Source organism: Periophthalmus magnuspinnatus, chromosome 7, assembly GCF_009829125.3.
Source record: "Periophthalmus magnuspinnatus isolate fPerMag1 chromosome 7, fPerMag1.2.pri, whole genome shotgun sequence".
Classification (NCBI taxonomy): Eukaryota; Metazoa; Chordata; class Actinopteri; order Gobiiformes; family Gobiidae; genus Periophthalmus; species Periophthalmus magnuspinnatus.
Window position 1 is genome coordinate 34,584,898 of NC_047132.1, and position 22,012 is coordinate 34,606,909.

Below are 22,012 nucleotides of genomic sequence, written 5' to 3' on the forward strand. Positions count from 1 at the left end.
AGAGGTGGTGGTAGTGGGAATCGTGGTGGTGGTGGTGGTGGGAGTCGTGGTGGTCGTGGTGGTGGTCCTGGGAGTCATGGTGGTGGTGGGAGTTGTGGTTTTCGTGGGAGTCGTGGTGGTCGTGGTGGTGGTGGAAGCAGTAGAGGTGGTGGTGTAAGTCTTGGGTGGATGCTCACAGCAGTCACATGATTTTTTAAAGACCAGTTTGTTAGGACACTTCTCCAGAGTGCCAATCCCCCAGTCACAGTTATAAAAGGTGGTAGGGTCATCTGGGTTGGCCACACGGCCCCCTTGGCCAATGCAGATGTCCAGTGGAGTGGCACAGCAGTTGCACGATTTTGAAAAGAACAGACCTGAAGGACATTTCTGCAGAGTGGCTTTGCCGTGATTACAGTTATAAAAGGTGGTATTGTCCTCTGGGTTGGCGTGGACTCCACTAACGCCATTGCAGACGTCCCCTATACCGCTGCCAGAGGATGTGGTAGTGGTACCTAAAAGAAAAGAGGGAGTATTACAATTCTATGAGTATTAAATGATAACACATTATATATTTAGATCACCATGTTACCTTTGATTGTTTTGAAAAGACTATTTCTGCCAAAAAATATGTAATAAAATGTTTAATAAGTTTATATTTCATTTCGTTTCACAACTCAATTGACATTTTGCTAATGAAACTACTGCACATTGTGTCAGTTTTGTGAAGTTGTAGCTCTTGTATATTTACGAATTGGACAGAATCGTACAGCTAACTGTGAGGAGGGTTTGAATAGTGCCCAGGATAGATCACTAGATTACTCAAATATGCATGAATGTTCGTCTTCATGTTAATATTGCATTCAGACTAAACAGTTTATTACCTTTGGTCGTGGTGGTGGTCGGAGAGGTGGTGGTGGTAGTCGTGGTGGTGGTGGTGGGAGTCGTGGTGGTGGTGGTGGGAGTCGTGGTGGTGGTGGAAGCAGCAGAGGTGGTGGTAGTGGGAATCGTGGTGGTGGTAGTGGGAGTCGTGGTGGTTGTTGTGGTGGTGGTGGGAGTCATGGTGGTGGTGGGAGTTGTGGTTTTCGTGGGAGTCGTGGTGGTCGTGGTGGTGGTGGAAGCAGTAGAGGTGGTGGTGTAAGTCTTGGGTGGATGCTCACAGCAGTCACATGATTTTTTAAAGACCAGTTTGTTAGGACACTTCTCCAGAGTGCCAATCCCCCAGTCACAGTTATAAAAGGTGGTAGGGTCATCTGGGTTGGCCACACGGCCCCCTTGGCCAATGCAGATGTCCAGTGGAGTGGCACAGCAGTTGCACGATTTTGAAAAGAACAGACCTGAAGGACATTTCTGCAGAGTGGCTTTGCCGTGATTACAGTTATAAAAGGTGGTATTGTCCTCTGGGTTGGCGTGGACTCCACTAACGCCATTGCAGACGTCCCCTATACCGCTGCCAGAGGATGTGGTAGTGGTACCTAAAAGAAAAGAGGGAGTATTACAATTCTATGAGTATTAAATGATAACACATTATATATTTAGATCACCATGTTACCTTTGATTGTTTTGAAAAGACTATTTCTGCCAAAAAATATGTAATAAAATGTTTAATAAGTTTATATTTCATTTCGTTTCACAACTCAATTGACATTTTGCTAATGAAACTACTGCACATTGTGTCAGTTTTGTGAAGTTGTAGCTCTTGTATATTTACGAATTGGACAGAATCGTACAGCTAACTGTGAGGAGGGTTTGAATAGTGCCCAGGATAGATCACTAGATTACTCAAATATGCATGAATGTTCGTCTTCATGTTAATATTGCATTCAGACTAAACAGTTTATTACCTTTGGTCGTGGTGGTGGTGGGAGTCGTGGTGGTGGTTGTGGTGGTGGTGGGAGTGGTGGTGGTGGTGGGAGGTGTGGTGGTGGTGGGAGTGGTGGTTTTGGTGGGAGGTGTGGTGGTGGTGGGAGTGGTGGTGGTTGTGGTACCTAGAAGAAAAGAGGGAGTATTACAATTCTATGAGTATTAAATGATAACACATTATATATTTAGATCACCATGTTACCTTTGATTGTTTTGAAAAGACTATATCTGCCTAAAACTATGTAATAAAATAAAAACTACGTAATAAAATGTTTAATAAGTTTATATTTCATTTCACAACACAACTGACAATTTGCTAATGAAACTACTGCACATTTTGTCAGTTTTGTGAAGTTGTAGTTCTTGTATATTTATGAATTGGACAGAATCGTACAGCTAACTGTGAGGAGGGTTTGAATAGTGCCCAGGATAGATCACTAGATTACTCAAATATGCACGAATGTTTATCTTCATGTTAATATTGCATTCAGACTAAACTGTTTATTACCTTTGGTTGTGGTGGTGGTGGGAGTTGTGGTGGTGGTGGGAGTGGTGGTGGTGGGAGTGGTGGTGGTGGTGGGAGTGGTGGTGGGAGTGGTGGTGGTGGTGGGAGTGGTGGTCGTGGTGGTGGGAGTCGTGGTGGTGGTGGGAGTCGTGGTGGTGGTGGTGGGAGTCGTGGTGGTGGTGGTGGTGGGAGTCGTGGTGGTGGTGATGGGAGTGGTGGTGGTGGTAGTGGTGGTGGGAGTCGTGGTGGTGGTGGTGATGGGAGTGGTGGTGGGAGTGGTGGTGGGAGTGGTGGTGGGAGTCGTGGTGGTGGTGGGAGTGGTGGTCATGGTGGTGGGAGTCATGGTGGTGGTGGTGGTGGTGGTGGTCGTGGTACCTAGAAGAAAAGAGGGAGTATTACAATTCTATGAGTATTAAATGATAACACATTATATATTTAGATCACCATGTTACCTTTGATTGTTTTTAAAAGACTATATCTGCCTAAAAATATGTAATAAAATGTTTAATAAGTTTATATTTCATTTCGTTTCACAACTCAATTGACATTTTGCTAATGAAACTACTGCACATTGTGTCAGTTTTGTGAAGTTGTAGCTCTTGTATATTTACGAATTGGACAGAATCGTACAGCTAACTGTGAGGAGGGTTTGAATAGTGCCCAGGATAGATCACTAGATTACTCAAATATGCATGAATGTTCGTCTTCATGTTAATATTGCATTCAGACTAAACAGTTTATTACCTTTGGTCGTGGTGGTGGTCGGAGAGGTGGTGGTGGTGGGAGTCGTGGTGGTGGTCGAAGCAGCAGAGGTGGTGGTAGTGGGAATCGTGGTGGTGGTAGTGGGAGTCGTGGTGGTGGTGGTGGGAGTCGTGGTGGTGGTGGAAGCAGCAGAGGTGGTGGTAGTGGGAATCGTGGTGGTGGTGGTGGTGGGAGTCGTGGTGGTCGTGGTGGTGGTCCTGGGAGTCATGGTGGTGGTGGGAGTTGTGGTTTTCGTGGGAGTCGTGGTGGTCGTGGTGGTGGTGGAAGCAGTAGAGGTGGTGGTGTAAGTCTTGGGTGGATGCTCACAGCAGTCACATGATTTTTTAAAGACCAGTTTGTTAGGACACTTCTCCAGAGTGCCAATCCCCCAGTCACAGTTATAAAAGGTGGTAGGGTCATCTGGGTTGGCCACACGGCCCCCTTGGCCGATGCAGATGTCCAGTGGAGTGGCACAGCAGTTGCACGATTTTGAAAAGAACAGACCTGAAGGACATTTCTGCAGAGTGGCTTTGCCGTGATTACAGTTATAAAAGGTGGTATTGTCCTCTGGGTTGGCGTGGACTCCACTAACGCCATTGCAGACGTCCCCTATACCGCTGCCAGAGGATGTGGTAGTGGTACCTAAAAGAAAAGAGGGAGTATTACAATTCTATGAGTATTAAATGATAACACATTATATATTTAGATCACCATGTTACCTTTGATTGTTTTGAAAAGACTATTTCTGCCAAAAAATATGTAATAAAATGTTTAATAAGTTTATATTTCATTTCGTTTCACAACTCAATTGACATTTTGCTAATGAAACTACTGCACATTGTGTCAGTTTTGTGAAGTTGTAGCTCTTGTATATTTACGAATTGGACAGAATCGTACAGCTAACTGTGAGGAGGGTTTGAATAGTGCCCAGGATAGATCACTAGATTACTCAAATATGCATGAATGTTCGTCTTCATGTTAATATTGCATTCAGACTAAACAGTTTATTACCTTTGGTCGTGGTGGTGGTCGGAGAGGTGGTGGTGGTAGTCGTGGTGGTGGTGGTGGGAGTCGTGGTGGTGGTGGTGGGAGTCGTGGTGGTGGTGGAAGCAGCAGAGGTGGTGGTAGTGGGAATCGTGGTGGTGGTAGTGGGAGTCGTGGTGGTTGTTGTGGTGGTGGTGGGAGTCATGGTGGTGGTGGGAGTTGTGGTTTTCGTGGGAGTCGTGGTGGTCGTGGTGGTGGTGGAAGCAGTAGAGGTGGTGGTGTAAGTCTTGGGTGGATGCTCACAGCAGTCACATGATTTTTTAAAGACCAGTTTGTTAGGACACTTCTCCAGAGTGCCAATCCCCCAGTCACAGTTATAAAAGGTGGTAGGGTCATCTGGGTTGGCCACACGGCCCCCTTGGCCAATGCAGATGTCCAGTGGAGTGGCACAGCAGTTGCACGATTTTGAAAAGAACAGACCTGAAGGACATTTCTGCAGAGTGGCTTTGCCGTGATTACAGTTATAAAAGGTGGTATTGTCCTCTGGGTTGGCGTGGACTCCACTAACGCCATTGCAGACGTCCCCTTTACCGCTGCCAGAGGATGTGGTAGTGGTACCTAAAAGAAAAGAGGGAGTATTACAATTCTATGAGGTATTAAATGATAACACATTATATATTTCGATCAGCATGTTACCTTTGATTGTTTTGAAAAGACTATATCTACCTAAGACTTTGTAATAAAATGTTTAATAAGTTTATGGTGGTGGTGGTGGTGGTGGTGGTCATGGCTTGGAGAAAAACAGACATGTTAAAGGTGCTGTACCTGATTTTTACTGTCCTAAAAACAGCACAAATTCATTTTCAGTGGGTTGGAGTCCAAACTTATTTCTCACTTTCATAGCACATTCTGAACATCCAAATGATTCACTGTGATGAGTTTTTAAGGGCATATTACAACTTGAAGAGGTTAGAGCAGAGTTTTGCTGTCACGCTCCTGCCAACAACAACTAACATGCTAACAGTGCACCAGTGTTCCTTCCTGGTTCATGGGTAATAAAATGGTTGCAGTAACTATTTACCTGGAAGTTTCTTTTTCAGGTATCTCGTGAAGGGGAAAGTGCCTTGCTTGCAATAACCTCCACTGTAGTCATCCAGGTCCAGAGCCCACACAAACGCTCCTCCATAGCCCCTAGTGCCAATGTGTGCAGTCTGAAAAGAGATTACAATTTAAAATTATGTAGACAAAATTAACATAGACTGGATTTACGACATTATAATAGGAACAAACATAATAATATGTTTATTTATACCAACTGTAGATCTATGACCCATCACTGTGACTTGTACTTAAGCAGGGGCATTGGTACACTTTTATTTACAAAGCCATACTTGGATTGCTGCCTCCTTATATTTGTACGTTGATCACAAGGTAAAATAGTGGCTCTTACTCCTTGCGATCAAATGATCAGTTGTTGCTGTCTGTTCCTTTTGCCCGCACAGAGCTGGGGAAGAAAGCCTTTGTTCACTCTGCACCTTTTACTTGGAACTTGCTGCAGAAAGACTGGAAACTGACTGAACCGTTGTCCTTAAATGTTTTTAAAACTAAACTCAAAGCCTTACAGTCTGCCTCGATTATGTGCAACTGTTTTTCATGATCTATGCAATTTTAACATTGTTTGTTTCTATGTACTTGTTTTGAGATGTGCTGCCTCTTGGCCAGGACTCCCTTGAAAAAGAGGTTTTTAATCTCAATGGGACCTTCCTGGTTAAATAAAGGTTAAATAAAAAAAAAAAAAAAAAAAAAAAAATATATATATATATATATATATATATATATATATATATATATATATATATATATATATATATATATATATATAGAACAGAACCAGAGAAAACAGAAACTGTGCTATTACATAAACTCAAGATTCCAGATGTTTCTTCATTTCATCATCATCATCATCATCATCATCATCACAAGGAAGTATTTTATTTTGTGCTGAAAATGACATGCTCTTGTCTAAGTGTTTTTCTTTTTTAATTATTTTGAAATCAAAATTGGTATCGATTATTGAGCCTTTTTCTTATCTTAGTGTAACCCAGGAGTAAAATACACTAACCTGCAGTCAAAAACATAAATTCCCATCTATACATGACAGTGAAAGCACCACAGGGTTTCGTTTTCACTCATGTGACCACCTCGACCAATCGCTGCTGTCCCGCCAGAACTGGGAGCAAAGTGCCACAGGACAGCTGCGCAGGTATCACGTCTTTGCTATTTTTGCCATTAAATAATGCCATCCGTGTCCTAAATGTTCTAAACTTGTAGGAGTCCTTACCACCACCAGTGACGCTGGGTATAGACCGCTGTGACCGATAAACAGCGGATTAGTGAAACTGTTTGTTTGCTATGGAGCATTAACATCACAATACGCCATCTTGAACCTTGGTTCATATGTCAGTATATCACGGTGCATTGTTATGCTAATGTAGCTGATTTATAATCTTATTTTAAGATAATGTAGCCTTTTGCTCTTTGGCCAAGTGGCTGTCTTTTGTTTATTCAATGCACTTTAGTTGAGCCAATTGTAAATTGTATTTAGGTAAACAGTATTTTGACTTGACCCTATTCTGGCGGATTCTATTGATTCTATCGTCGTTAATATAACATTTTTAAAACAGTAAAAGATGACATGGTGATCTAAATATGTTATGTGTTAATTAATATCCCATAGAATTAAAATACCCTGTCTTTATTGCCCCACAGAAGTGAAACACTCCGTCTTTAAATAATTAAATATGAAGCAGTTTTATAGGCAACTAATTCCATGATAACAATGTGGACAATAGTTATACACTGCATGGCCAAAAATAAGTCTCCACCTGGATTAAACTAAACAAACAGGTCGTCTCCTCCTGCAGTTGGTCCAGTCGAGGTTCAGCAGAGTGAGGTCAGCTGACACCTGAATATACTGAATGACCAGGTTATTCCATCAATGGAGTTTTGGGCATATTCCAAGATGACGATGCCACAATTCATGGGGCTCAGATTGTGACAGAGTGGATCAGGAGCATGAGACGTCATTTTAACACATGTCCACCACAGAGTCCAGACCTTAACCCCAGTGAGAATCTTTGGGATGTGCTGGAGAAGCTTTGAGCAGCGTCAGACTCCACCATCATCAATGCAACAGGTGAAAAAGTAATGCAGAAAAAATGTGGAACAACCAAATATTAGAATGTATGACTTTTTTTTTTTTAAAGTGATGACTTTTTTTTTTGCCAGGCAGTTTGTTTTTGGACAGTAATATTGGTAAATATATGACATTTTTAGACCTGATGGACTTTCAGACTTGTGACTAATGGAGTTCAAAAAGAACATAGGCTTCAGTCTCTGTCCTAAATCCCCAGAACTGTTTGCAGTGATCAAACTGTGAAATTAGAAGTCCACAGTGGGTTAGCACCGTAATATTCTAAGCTAAATAATTTTTAACTCATCAATAAACATTGTAAACATCATGGGACGTTATTACGTTTGCAGGACATGTTTGCTCACACGAAACTCACACAAACCTAATCGTTATTAAAATCTGTGGGTTTATTACATTGACTTTTATTGCGTTCGTGGTGCTTACATACCTTAGCGTCAATACTGAGATGATCATCATATCCAACCCATTGCCCTTCTGTGACCGTATAAGGAACCCTCTGACCCGGAATCCTTTTTGTAATACCATTCACAACGTAGGTGCAAGTCTGAAACACACGACGGAAACATGTAAACAGGATTAACAGTTCAATTCAATTTTATCTTTCACAATGGTCAAAGTTTAGTAAGGCACATACATACACACACATAGCAACATACACATCTACAACTCAGCATTGACATGCTACATATAGAAGTGTATATCGTTCACCTATTTCCAATTGACCCTGTGAAAAACATGGAACCCCAAGAAGCTGTAAAGCTCATGTAATGGGGTCCATCACCCTGTGCAAAACACCTGTGATGGCTTGGCAAGTTTTTCTTTTCTTTTTTTTACTTTTGCCATATATATATATATATATATATATATATATATATATATATATGTGTGTGTGTGTGTGTGTGTGTGTGCGTGTATATATGTGTGTGTGTATGTATGTATATATATATATATATATATGTGTGTGTGTGTGTATATATGTGTGTGTGTATGTATGTATATATATATATATATATATATATATATATATATATATATATACATACATACATACACATATAATAATATACATACACACATCATATATAACCTTTACAACATATCCAATATCTAAATATGACACTTGCATAACATACATACATATATACACACACACATACATACACACACATATTAATATATGTATAATACACACACACACATCCACATACGTTTACATACACACACCCATATGAGCAGAGAGAAGACCCAATGCAAGGAGAACTTGAGCCGCACTAAGTCCATCAGGCACTATAACTTTCCACTAGTTTGTATTTTAGATTCTTTTAAATATGGGTAATGAGGCAGACTGTTTATTATCAATGTTTAATTCATCCCATATTTGTGGACCTCTACAGCAGACACTAAAGCTGGTACATTTTAATTTCCTAAATTTTCCTTTTAATATACATTTTTTCCTTGTGTTGTGCTGATGAGCGGATGATTGCAGTGGGATAAGGTCACACAATCCACTGTTTAGTTTGTGAACCACACTGTACATTGTACAAGCATATGATATATGTTATGCGTGTGGTGGCATTTTACATCTTGCCATAGGGACAGCAGTTGGAAACTAGCTGTATAGCTAATACTGGCGCATTTACAGAAATGTCGATTAATGTGCATTGTCCCTATTCAAATAAACTAATAAATAAATAAATAAATAAATACTTTCACATAGCTTTAGAAGACCATATCTGTGGAAGAGTGGATTTGTTGGGGAGTTTGACAAGGACCAGGTGATCGCCCTTATGGCTTTTTTTTTTTTTTTTTTTTTCTAATATCTGAAGTTTAGCAGTGTAAGTGGGATCGGTGTTGCACCATATCACATTGCATTAATTCAAGTGCGTTTCAAACAAGGATCTATATACAGTGTCAGCAGAGCTTCTGATGGAAGTACATGTCTTATTTTAAACAGTAGGCCAACAATTTTGGATATATTTTTTTAACCAGCTCATCAATGTGTTTTTTTCAATTTAAAGATTTATCAATATACACTCCTAAGAATTTAGTGAAATCAACTTGTTGGATAACTTGGCCATCTACTTTTATGCATATGTCTCCATCACAGGATTTATGTCTGATTAGCAGGAAGACAATAAAGAAGGTTTTGTTAATATTTAAAGACTAAAGAAAGGAATTTACCTTTACGAGATATTCATTTAGAAGTTTCCCTAACTGATCCAGGTTTTTATGTGATATAAACAGATTTGTGTCATCAGCAAATAGTACTTTATGAATGTCGTTGGAACAAAAGACAAAATCATTTATATAAATAATAAATAAGAGTGGCCCCATAATGGATCCTTGTGGGACTCCTGTCTCAATGATTTTTGTGTCTGAATTTTGTTCCTCAACATGCACATATTGCTCTCTTCCACAGATATAACTTCTAAACCACTGGAGTGCTACTCCTCTGACACCATAGTGCATTCATTTACCAAGAAGAGTTTCATGATCTATAGTATCAAATGCCTTTGAAAGATCTAGAAACACCCCAATACCGTACTCTCCTTTTTCAAAAGCATCATTAATTTTCTAAACAAGATCTAAAATGGCCAAGCATGTGGTGCTGTTTTTCCTAAACCCATATTGCGAGGGTACTAATATGTTATACTTATCCAAATATTCTACAAGTCTGGAGTATACTACTCGTTCTAATACTTTAGAGAGAGTTGGGAGGATGGATATAGGTCTGTTATTTTGAGTGTCATTTTTATCCCCAGACTTGCATATGGGTATTATTTTTGCCATCTTGGTTAATTTTGGCACAATGCCTTGTGCTAATGAAAGATTAATAGTGTAGACATGAGGCTCAGCAATTTCATTTATTGTGGCTTTAATGATTATGCTACAGATGTTTTCAGCACCAGTGGTATGAGAAGACTTTAGCTTGTTTATGATGTTGATCACTTCTACTTTACAGGTAGGTCCAAATATATGTCCACCGAGTGGACATATATTTTTAGAAAGTAGTTTACCAACAGAGGCAAAATAATTATTAAAGATATTAGATAGGTTAGTATTTTCTTTTAGTTAATTTTGCACCATAGTGTCAGGAAGGACTGAAGGTTTTTGTGTGCGGCTGAGTACCTAATTTAACACCTTCCAAGATTCCTTTTGATATAGTTTATTCAACAAATAACCTGATGACATGTCACTGCAGCTTAGATTAATTAAAAACTTTTACTGAAAATTAAATTGTGTCTGATGGAGTATTTTCTTTTTTTTTAAGTGACCCTTATACTTGCCGTATTTGTCTTTAAACATCAAAATTAAACAGTATATTACATTATTTTATATTCCCATTGAGAAACATTCTGTAACTTTACCTCATAATATGACCAAACACCCGGCTGATTCCTGTAGCATCCCTTTTCTGGAGCCACAATGCTGGTACGTGCACCAACTCCATTAGTATTAGCATTAGCCAGTCTGAAGGCGACTCCAAAAGCAGCAAATCCCACGTTTAGTTTATCTGCTCGGACACCCAGAGTCGTGCTCCAGTAGTTCATTGCAAATTCCTTTAAGTGCATAACAAATAAATAAATATATGATTGAAAACAATAAAGATTAAACATCTTTAAAACTGTTCTTGCCGTGGTCAGAGTATCTGAAGGGTTTGAGGATAATGCCCCCAAAGGACTGTGATGTGCTGTGTTTGATTCTGATGGATTGTGAAAGTTGAACGTTAAAACATTGACGAAATCCATTGCACTGTCAAAACAGAGATGGGAGATTATTGGGAGGAAAACCATATTCTGATAAATGTAATAAAAATATTAAGTGATGCTCTTACGAGGCCAAAGCACGGGGGTCGGGATAACTGCTGTCAATCGTTGCTCTTACTGCAGACACACTGGCAGAGACGAGCAGAGCTGGAACCTCTTTATCAAATTCAGCTCTGAGCTCCTAAACCATCCACAAAAAATATGTTGTGAAAACATCTAATCAATAAATGTGAGGGTTAAGGTTGAGGGTTTAGGGTTTAGGGGGGAATGAATTATATTACTTTATAGAAGAGCATTGTCTAACCTGACAAAGAGTTAGGAATCTGGTTGGGTCCTTTCGCTGGCTACCTGCACCTCCAGGATGACGCCAATCCAGATGAATCCCATTAAACCCATTGTTTTTAATTAGAGCCTTGGCTGAAGTGATAAATTTTTTTCTGTTATTGGCTGATGCGACTGCTGCAGAAAACCTGTAAGTATAGCATGGACATTTTAGTTATTTTTATATTATCTTTTATATGTTAAATATAATCAAAGTTATATTAACCTCACCTTTGATTGTTGAAGCCTGGGCCGCCTACAGACAGCAGAGTTTTAAGCTGTGGATTCCTGTAAAAACAAGTGTCAGACTTAAACTAAATTTAGTGATATATTTGAGATTTGGGCACAAACCTGTTTTTCAGGCTGTTCAGTTGTGCGTAGAGAGTCATGTCTTTGGAGTCAAAAGGTACAACTTTATGTGTCTTAATTTTTGCAGAAGAAAAGATGATGTGAGTGCAGAGAGTTGGATCAATCATAGCCGGGGTGACCCGGCCGACGGAGGGTCTGGTGGATGCCACTCTGTCATAGACACAGACCATCCTAGTGGAAGAGGCTGAAAAAAATAAATATGTTAAAATCTAAAATGTGGAAAAATGTATAATTTTGATGATTGACTAAAGAAACTTACCTGTACTAGCCAAAAGCAGGCATAGACCTAAAAGAGATGATATTTCAAAGTGAATGGCAGAACTTGTAAGGCCTAGGATTGCTTTGTGACATTTCATCATAGCAGTGGTTCCTAATCTTCTGATTTTTAACCTTATGTATTTCAATAAGGAACTTATTGTATTCATGCTATGCATTATTTTTAACATTTTAACACACACCCATCACCTAATTTCCATCAGGCTAGAATAATAATGAATATTTATTGCAAATTAGTGTAACTTCTGCTGTTGCCTTTGAGAGACCAGTTCAGAAAAGCAGGGCTACACCTTGGCAAGTGCCACTCTCATGTCATTTTCACAGCAAAGTCTGTTCCTTTTCTTCGTTTTTATGTCGATTTATGTTTTTATGCCGTTTGAACAGCTCATTTAAGCCTGGCGGGTACTTCGATAGACACATCAAAGGGTGCATTTGTTGAATTAGGCCAACGTCTGAAGACGCTCGCAGTCTGCTCATCATATGAGTCGGGTGTGTGTCTTGACCTCCGCCGAACCCCTGAGAGTGACTCACCGAACCCCTAGGGTTCGATCGAACCCAGATTAAGAATCACTGGATTAGAACAATAGTTATTACAGTTATAACAGTGCATTTGACCCATATAGCGTCTATGTCTTATGACACTCAAAAGATAAATTTCTTGCATTTGATTCCCTCCTCAGTCTCAAGCGTCATGTGTTTTGCCCAGAGACACAAGGACAGTATGCATTTGGATAAGACTTGAACCATCAACTCCCTGTTCTCACAATGTCACTGTATTTACACAGAAAGAAGAGAAATTAACAGATTGTGTACCTGCGGTAAGAAGTACTCCGTGCATTGTTCTGTTGTGACAGAGAAGCAGAGAAACATATTCATTTGTTTTACAATGAAATGAACTGAAATAATAACAGACATGTAAATAAAACTATAAATAAACAGACTGTAGATTTTAACTCATTTAGTCACACTTTAGTCAAATTAATACTTGAAAAACTGTTCTACTGACACCTGTTCTGATTCTCAGACCCGTTCATTTCTAGATCTATATGTTTAAGATTATAGAAGATTATAGGACCAAAAAGAAAGTGTTTTATTTGAAGCTCATCTAGACATAAACTGTTACTACCACAGTGTGTACTGTCTCCCATAATGATAAATGAAGTACTTATGATTTTAGCCTTTACAGATAAGACAAAGCTTAAGCTCTAAAAGGACTCGTACATCGACGGACACGTTTAAAACAGTGAGCTCTAAATGTAGATACTTTATACCAGCAGAGGTCATTTATTCTTCTAAAAAAGGACCATCCATCATTGAGCTGTTTGCTTCACAGTGACCTAGGTCTGTTCATGTTTGAACAGTTTATGCACACATAAAAACAAGACACTTTCACAGAACCCCTTAAGTCAATATAAAGTCAATAGAAACAACATACACAGATGTACTACCAGTTAATGCAGTATAAAATGAAGGAAGTAGGATACTCACTGCAGATTGTAGCTCCAATAATAAATGAAGCTGTTTCACCGCCTTTATTTTTATATTTCGATTAAGGTGTGGAACATGGTACATTTAATTGATGCTTTTATTATGGTGCAGCAGAGCAATTATTGAGGGTGGTACAGTAGGTGACATAAGCACGAGGCTGAAGTCTATTTATGAAAGACTCACAATTTAAGTATGAGGAATTACACAGGAGAAATATGTGACGATGACCAACAGCTCTGAGCATCATCAGTGTATTTAATTCTGTAGTGTCTGTATATATTTATATATTTATATATGGTATGGCTCACACTGCTGTTCAGGGACGGTACATTTTGTATTTATTTAAATTATGAAAATTAACATTAAATTTACTTGTTTTTTATTTATTTTTATTTTGAACAGTGATCATGTAAATGTAATTTCAAGCTCTAAAGTTAATTACTCTAATAACCACAGGGTGGTTTTGCTAAAGCCTTTTACTTTTCATCATTAATGTTAATCGGTCAATCAAAAAGTACATCATGGTCAGAGTCATTATTATGTTTTTAGGTGTGTCAGTTTCATTCCACATTAGTCACCGATTAAATTTAATTGGCCCCAAATCAACTGCGGACAAAGAACATTCCAGAGAATTGGGGACAATTTCCAATGAAAATCATAACTGGGAATTAGAACTTCCATGTGAAGCCCGTAGTGAAATTTGATTGATTCAAAGCCAAATGTTTTGTGGTTACAACTTGATGCCCTTATGGTGTGGAAACAAGACAAAGGCTCAATTTGCACATCAATTGCAAGTAGAAAGGAGTGTCTAAATGAATTACCCTCAGAGTCAGAACAATGTAAAGGAGAAGTGAAACGTTCCCTCGTATTACTATACGCTGCCTGAGAAAATGTAAACTGACCAGTCATTTAAAGCACATGGGAGAGAGCTGTTATCTCACTTGTGACCTTCCCTTTTCCTCCTTTCTCCCATTTATTCCCTTTCTCCAGTTCATTCACACGCTGCCTGTTTGCAAATTTTCTTAGGCTCATACATTTCATTCATCCACACTCAACCATTTTTCATCCATTTATCATTTGTAATTTTGCAGTAGGAACACACTTAAGGTGCACTGACCAAATATGCAAATAATCATGACACTTTGACCATACTTGTTACGCGTGACCGCAGTGACTGCAGACTGGGGTCCACTGAGCCTCGCTCCTGGATTGATTCTGTCCCATTTTCTTTTCTCTAAAAATGGTCAGCAGGCTGAATACCGAACTCTATGCATCCAAAGGGTGAATTTTTTACTAGACATTATGTTCGTCTCCTATAGCTCTACCCAGTTAATAAAAACCCACATTACTGCGAGGTACATCAAGAACGATATGTCATCTGACATCTTCTACCTTCAGAGTGACAGAATTTAAACAATATAGAGAGCCTTCAATCCCAGCCAGCGTGCTCACCACAGCAGCTAAACAGCAGAAAAGACGTCTCACCAGGACACAGCAGGTAAGAGCGGGGCTTTCAATTAAAAGTGTTTTTAATTATTTATTTATTAATTTTTTTAAGCAAGGCAGAACTCCTGAAACAAGACTGCTCACAACAATGTGAATTAAATCAGGTTTGAAGCCTTGGCGCTGGCGTTTTCCAGCGAGAGCCATGCAGTCGTCGTACTCAAAAGGCAGAGATGAAGCAGGAAGTGACTCTCTCTGGGTGACCAGCCGCTGGATCACAGTCACAGAAAACAAACTGGACAAAAAGCGTAGTTTGTGATGTCAAAACTGTTGTGGAATTTTAGTATAGCAAAATCTTTAAAATATAAGACGAACAAAGAAGTTGTCTTGAATCAAAAAGTCTCATTTACTGAATCAATTGTGAACAATTGTAAAAGAGCTGTGGTCCCTAACAGAGTGTCCTTTGGTCCTCAGCTGCAAAGTGAACATATATACAGAGTATTTATACATATGTGAACCTACATACAGCATATTAACACATGGGAACAATTGACTAAACTAAACTCCATTCAGGAGCAGTGCAGCACCGTGGTCAGGCCAAGACGACCTTAGCTGGACAAATTGACCCAAAAAGAGGTCTTCTTTCCTACATTCATGATATGAGTTTTTTGTCTTTGTCCTTAAATAAATTTTCTACCATCTTGTATTCTATATGTTAAGAGTGTTAGGTTAAACTTCTAAACCTCTTCACTCTGTAGAAGTGTGATGTTATTTTGTGTTCTTTGCGCTATTCATGAATCATGATTATACTAACTGCCTAAAGAAAATAAACATTCTATCCTATTGTGCATGTTTTTGTAACCAAAAATATATGAAAAGATTCATATCCCGAATTCATGCCATAAATGCCTTTTTAGCTCATGTATTATTTTTTCCTTGTGTGTTGTCAACTTCTCTTGGCACTTGTGAATTCAATACCTGTAAAAAGTCCTCACACCCGCTCTGAAATCTGGTTTAGGGTGTGGGCCCAGTACACGTGTAATTGTAATTTACATTCTTTTGGAAACTGAGAGGAGTGGTGCATGTGGCTAAACCAGACTAATTATTACACTGATAAACTATACGGACATCAGGTCCAGCACTCACTGTACTGACTGGACAATGGACAGTTAGACAGTAGTTTCTTCTGGATTTGTAACATAGATATTTCAGATACTTCTAATACTTCAGATACTTAAAACTGCCCATGTTGTTTTGTGTACATCTTTGTTGGGTGGGTTTTTACACAATGCTGTGTTACCTTTTGTAGAGGGATATTCCGGGTTTGGGATGTTCAAGTTTAGTAAAAGTCAAAAGTAAAATCTGTCAAGTGGACAAAAAGTTGTAGGAGTGAAGACGTTTCGCTGCTCATCAAAGCCTCCAAGCTTTAATTCTGTTTATGTCATAGCGGCAAGTGCAGGTGCGGACCAAGGAGTGCAGACTTGGGGCAGATTTACGGTGTTTATTTACAGTTCGTGCAGAAAAAAAGTCAATAGTTCATTAAACACGCACCAGGAGCGGGGAGCGGGAGGCAAACCAGGCGGGCGTAGTGTACAGCAGGAATGGGTAAAGCCAGGACCGGAACTAGGACAGGATCGGGAACAGGACCAGGGCAAGACGAGCAGGGGTAGTCCAGAGCGGGGACGGAGACAGCCAGGGCCAGAGCAAGACAGGACCGGGAACGAGACCAGGGATGACCGAGCAGGGGTAATCCAGAGAGCGGGAGCCAAGGCCGGAGGCGGGAAGCAAGCCGGAAACCAAGACAGGACAGGAGGCGAAGACAAGGGGTGGACTATAACGGAGCTGGAGCGCAGTGTCAGGAGCAGGAACGAGCGAGAGAGCTGGAATCTGGGAAGTAGCAAAATCCAATAAGAGACGAGCAGGCAGGCAACAAAATACAAAACTAAGATGGAACATTCACATTTGACACACGGACGATCTGGCTCCGAGTGTCTTCTGCCGAGCCCTCATATACTCGGCAGCAGGTGGTGGTAATTGTCTTGATGCGCTCCAGGCTCCCAATGCACCGCCGCCACAACACAGGAAGGAGGGATGATGGTTTTGGTCGAGGCAGGGCTGTCCTCCAGGGTGAATTGGCGGGAAAGGGCGTCTAGCTTGACATTCCGTGATCCGGGACGGTAGGTGAGGATAAAATTGAAATGGCTGAAAAACAGGGACCAGCGTACCTGACGGGAGTTGAGCTTTTTGGCGGACTGTATGTACTCCAAGTTGTCGTGGTCCGTCCAAACCACAAATGGTTGTTCCGCCCCCTCTAGCCAGTGGCGCTACTCCTCCAAGGCAAGTTTCACGGCAAGGAGTTCCTGGTCCCCCACATCGTAGACGGGAGAAGAAGGCGCAGAGGCAGAGGCGGTTATGGGGGTCAAATCTTTGTTAAAGCACGGCTCCCACTCCCGTGTCGGATGCATCCACCTCCACCACGAACTGGCGCGAAGGGTCGGGCTGGTGAAGGATGGGGGTGGACGTAAATAGTTTCTTGAGTTGGTTGAAGGCCGAGTGCGCTTCAGGTAACCAGGAGAACTGGAATGAAGGAAAGGTCAGTTTAGTGAGAGGTGAGATAACATGACTAAAATCCTGTATGAACAGTCTGTAGAAGTTATCGAAGCCGATAAATCTCTGGAGCTGCTTATGATTGGCAGGAACTGGCCAATCCATGACTGCCTGGATCTTCTCCGGGTCTGCTTTCACCTGGCCCCGCCCCACTATGAAACCCAAAAAACTGACCTCCTCCACGTGGAACTCGCACTTTTCAGCCTTCACGAATAACTTGTTCTCCAGGAGGCGCTGTAGGACCTGGCGTACATGGAGACGATGCTCCTGGGGAGACCGGGAAAATATCAGAATGTCATCCAGATACACAAAAACAAAGCGGTTTAAAAAATCACGAAGGACATCATTTATAAGAGCCTGGAACACTGCCGGGGCATTGGTAAGGCCAAAGGGCATGACTAGGTACTCAAAGTGGTCAAGGGGGGTCTTAAAAGCCGTCTTCCACTCGTCCCCCTCCCTTATACGCACCAGGTGGTATGCGTTCTGTAGGTCAAGCTTAGAAAATATGGTGACTCCATGGAGAGGAGTGAAGGCGGAGTCAAGTAAAGGTAACAGGTATTTGTTTTTTTACCGTAATGTTATTCAGGCTCTGGTAATCAATGCAGGGACGCAACGACTTGTCACTTTTGGCAACAAAGAAGAACCACCAGGGACGAAGACGGGCGGATGATCCCAGGGCCAGGGAATCACGGATATAGTCCTCCATGGACTCTCATTCGGGCTTGGACAGGTTATACAACCGGCTGGAGGGTAAGGGAGCACCCGGCAGGAGGTCGATAGCGCAGTCATAAGGACGGTGCGGGGGTAGAGAAAGCGCTCTGCTCTTGCTAAAGACCTCCCCGAGGTCGTGATACTCCGCCGGAACTGAAGACAGGTTCGGCACGTCCGGAGAAGGACTGGGAGTGGAACCGGCCTCCCCCGCGGTAGACAAGGCGGACTGAAGACACTGGGCGTGGCACTTGGGGCTCCACCCTGAAACTCTACCCCGGGCCCAATCAAAGACGGAATTATGTGTACGTAGCCGGGGGTAGCCCAAAACCAGCGGGGAGGCAGAGGAGGATAGCACATGGAAACGCCGGGTCTCACGGTGGTTGCCGGACAAAACCACGGTGACGGGTTCTGTGATGTGCGTCACGTGGGAAAGGAAACGTCCATTAAGAGCCTGGGCGTTTAGAGGGCATTGCAGGGACTCCAGCTTGACGCCGAGTTGCTCCGCTAATTGGGCGTCAATAAAATCCTTTTCTGCTCCGGAATCAACAAGCGCTAAAACAGGTAAAGTCTCCGAATGAGCACACAGGTTGGCATTAAGCCTAAGTCTATTGTTGCTATCTGGGATGCAGGTACCAGTGCTCCCAGTGCTACTGGTGGGTGCTCCCTTTTGGCTGAGTCCGTGTTCATCACAATAGAGGCATGCCCCAGCCAAGCGACGCCTCCGCCGACACTCCTCGACCGATAGGAGTGTCCGGTCGATCTGCATGGGCTCCTCAGGGGGTGGCGGGGCAGCGCGCGGGGCAGCGCGCGGGTCCGGTTGGGCCGGCGACCGGCGCCTCTCTCTCCGGCGTGCCTGCAGCCTGTTGTCAATCCGGTTGGTCAGGGTGATGAGAGCACGTAAATCAGAGGGTTCATCACAAGACACCAACTCGTCCTTAAGGTGCTCGTTAAGCCCCCATAAGAAGGTGGCACGTAGCACACTATCCGTCCAATCCACCTCCGCGGCATGCGTCCAAAACTCAATGGTATAGTCCGCCACAGTCCGGGACCCCTGGTTGAGGCTCAGTAACCGGCATTGGCCTGATAGTGCGGGTGATCAAATACCAAGACGGAAATAAAGTAATTAAAATCCAAATTGTCCACAGGTGTGTTCGCTAATCGTGCCTCAGCCCACTGGAGGGCCCTTCCCCAGAGTAATCCACAAATGTAACGTATCTTAGTGGCCTCAGAATTAAAACGAGTGGGGCACTACTGAAACAGGAACATGCACTGGAACAAAAACCCTCGGCAGAGGCTGGGCTGACCTGAGTATGGCTCCGGGTCCATGCCTCTCGACTCCAGAGGATGCGGCGGTGTTTATTTACAGTTCGTGCAGAAACAATAGTCAATAGTTCATTAAACACACACAAGGAGCGGGGAGCAGGAGGCAAACCAGGCGGGCGTAGTGTACAGCAGGAATGGGGAAAGCCAGGACCGGAACGAGGACAGGATCGGGAACAGGACCAGGGCAAGACGAGTAGGGGTAGTCCAGAGCAGGCACGGAGACAGCCAGGGCCGGAGCAAGACAGGACCGGGAACGAGACCAGGGATGACCGAGCAAGGGTAATCCAGAGAGCGGGAGGCAGGGCCGGAGGCGGGAAGCAAGCCAGAGACCAAGACAGGACAGAAGGCGAAGACAAGGGGTGGACTGTACCGGAGCTGGAGCGCAGGGTCAGGAGCAGGAACGAGCGAGAGAGCTGGAATCTGGGAAGTAGCAAAATCCAATAAGAGACGAGCAGGCAGGCAACAAAACACAAAACTAAGCTGGAACATTCACGTTTGACACACGGACGATCTGGCTCCGAATGTCTTCTGCCGAGCCCTCATATACTCAGCAGCAGGCGGTGGTAATTGTCTTGATGCGCTCCAGGTGCGCATGGGATGAGATAGGAACACCGCCCAGCTCCGGATTCAGGCAGGTAGGGAAGGGGGAGAGCACATAGGGATACAGATAATGCAGGGATCATGACAGTTTAAGGCCTTCCGTGCAGCTAGCTCCTCTCCTCAGATGGATATAAGGCAGTGTCCAGCAGCAATCTGACCTGAACTGAAGAAGTGTTGACAGATTTTACTTTTGGCTTTTACTATGGATCAGACCTGGATGACTGAAGGATTACACAGATGTTCAAGTTTCCAGGGGAGAGCCACGCAGCCTAAAACCCTTTGTCGCTGTTTTGCTTCTATTAAAGTGGTCTTCTTATTCGTCGGTTTCTGTGGGATCTTAAGCAGAAGTTGAGTCTGGTCTGAAATGTCCCAGAAGTAATCTTTAAGGAAGAGACCAAACTTATTTTCACAGATTAATGGAATTAATGGCTGCATATCGGACTTTTTAGAAACAGCGCCCCTGGTGTAGTCTGTTGGTATTCTCATTTGCAAATTGACTAAAACAAAGCATTATCTTTTAATTTATCTTCACAAGGAAAAAAAAAAAACAAAACTGACTCTGAGCTGAATTTTATCCCACAAATTAAGAACATCACAAAAAGTGGGACCCCAAGGTGTTCCCAGGCCAGTTGAGAGACATAATCTCTCCAGTGTGTCCTGGGTCTTCCCTGGGGCCTCCTCCTGGGGGGACATTCCTGGAACACCTCCCTAGGGAGGCATCCAGGAGATATCCTTAAGAGACGCCCGAGTCACCTCTGCTGCTCTTCTCAACATGGAGGAGCAGCGGCTCTAATCTGAGCTCCTCATCTATCTCTAAGAGAGCGCTCAGGCACCCTGCTGTGGAAGCTCGTTTCAACCACTTGTAACCGCCATTTTGTCCTTTTGGTCATTACCCAAAGCTCATGACCAGAGGTGAGGGCAGGACCAGAGATCTAAACCAGGACTAAACCAGGACTAAACCAGGACTAAACCAGGACCACAGGGGAGGGTAGGAATGTAGATTGAGCAGTAAATTGAGAGCTTTGCATTTTGACTCAGCTCCTTATTCTACACAACAATCTAACAGTCTGGTACAGCGACTGCATCACTGCAGACACTGCACCGATCCAACTGTCAATCTCACACTCCATCCTCCACTCACCCGTGAACAAGACCCTGAGATACTTAGCAAGGCAAGTTCATTTGTAAAGCATAATTGGTACACAAAGTAATTCTAAGTGCTTCACAGAGTAAGAACATACAACAAATCAAAACATAAATAATCATAATTAAATTAACATTAAAAGAGAAGACTACAGAATAAAAAAAACTTTAAGCTAAACAGAACAGGTTTGAGCATTTTCAGGAAGACTGAAGATGTGAGACAGGCCTCTACTTAGGCCTCTAAGATGAATGTTCATGTTTTAGTTGCATAAAATTGAAACGCTGATTCCCCATGTTTAGTCCTGACTTTGAGCACCAGCAGGAGGCCCGTCTCTGAAGTCCGCAGAGTGCGAGATTGTTCATATGGCACTAACATGTCAAAGATGTATGTAACCACTATTATATTTTTAGTTGGTTGAGCTATTGTTGATGGCAATCAATGCATTACAATTGATACAGAACTTGGCTGCTCAGGGAGCTTGCATATGAATGACAAATTATAGATTTGACTTAAGTAAAATGAAATGTATTTGGCAACACTCCCCAAAATAAGGTAGTTGAGATATTATTTAATTAAATGAAACTGAATAACAAAATAAAACCTTTTTAAACAACAAAAAGAAAGGCAGTCCTTTGTCAAATATTTAACTTAATGTGAGAGAGTTCAGTTCATTCCTTTTT

General features: G+C 42.1%; 1 protein-coding gene across 1 annotated transcript in view; it reads right to left on the minus strand.

The window, feature by feature from the left end:
* The window catches only part of LOC129456360 (mucin-2-like), a 40,145-nt gene extending 26,609 nt beyond the window's left edge, over nt 1-13,536 (minus strand). Inside the window, exons 1-16 of the mRNA XM_055222779.1 lie at nt 13,505-13,536; nt 12,830-12,858; nt 12,000-12,026; nt 11,723-11,924; nt 11,603-11,659; nt 11,355-11,520; nt 11,119-11,231; nt 10,919-11,036; nt 10,652-10,843; nt 7,711-7,827; nt 5,151-5,280; nt 4,097-4,687; nt 3,193-3,727; nt 2,797-2,822; nt 1,137-1,451; nt 177-491 (exon numbers count right to left, since the gene is read on the minus strand). Of these exons, the coding sequence (XP_055078754.1) occupies nt 177-491; nt 1,137-1,451; nt 2,797-2,822; nt 3,193-3,727; nt 4,097-4,687; nt 5,151-5,280; nt 7,711-7,827; nt 10,652-10,843; nt 10,919-11,036; nt 11,119-11,231; nt 11,355-11,520; nt 11,603-11,659; nt 11,723-11,924; nt 12,000-12,026; nt 12,830-12,854 (2,929 nt within the window). The 5' untranslated portion in view covers nt 12,855-12,858; nt 13,505-13,536. The remainder of the gene's footprint in view (nt 1-176; nt 492-1,136; nt 1,452-2,796; nt 2,823-3,192; nt 3,728-4,096; nt 4,688-5,150; nt 5,281-7,710; nt 7,828-10,651; nt 10,844-10,918; nt 11,037-11,118; nt 11,232-11,354; nt 11,521-11,602; nt 11,660-11,722; nt 11,925-11,999; nt 12,027-12,829; nt 12,859-13,504) is intronic.
* Between the last annotated feature and the right edge of the window lie 8,476 nt (nt 13,537-22,012).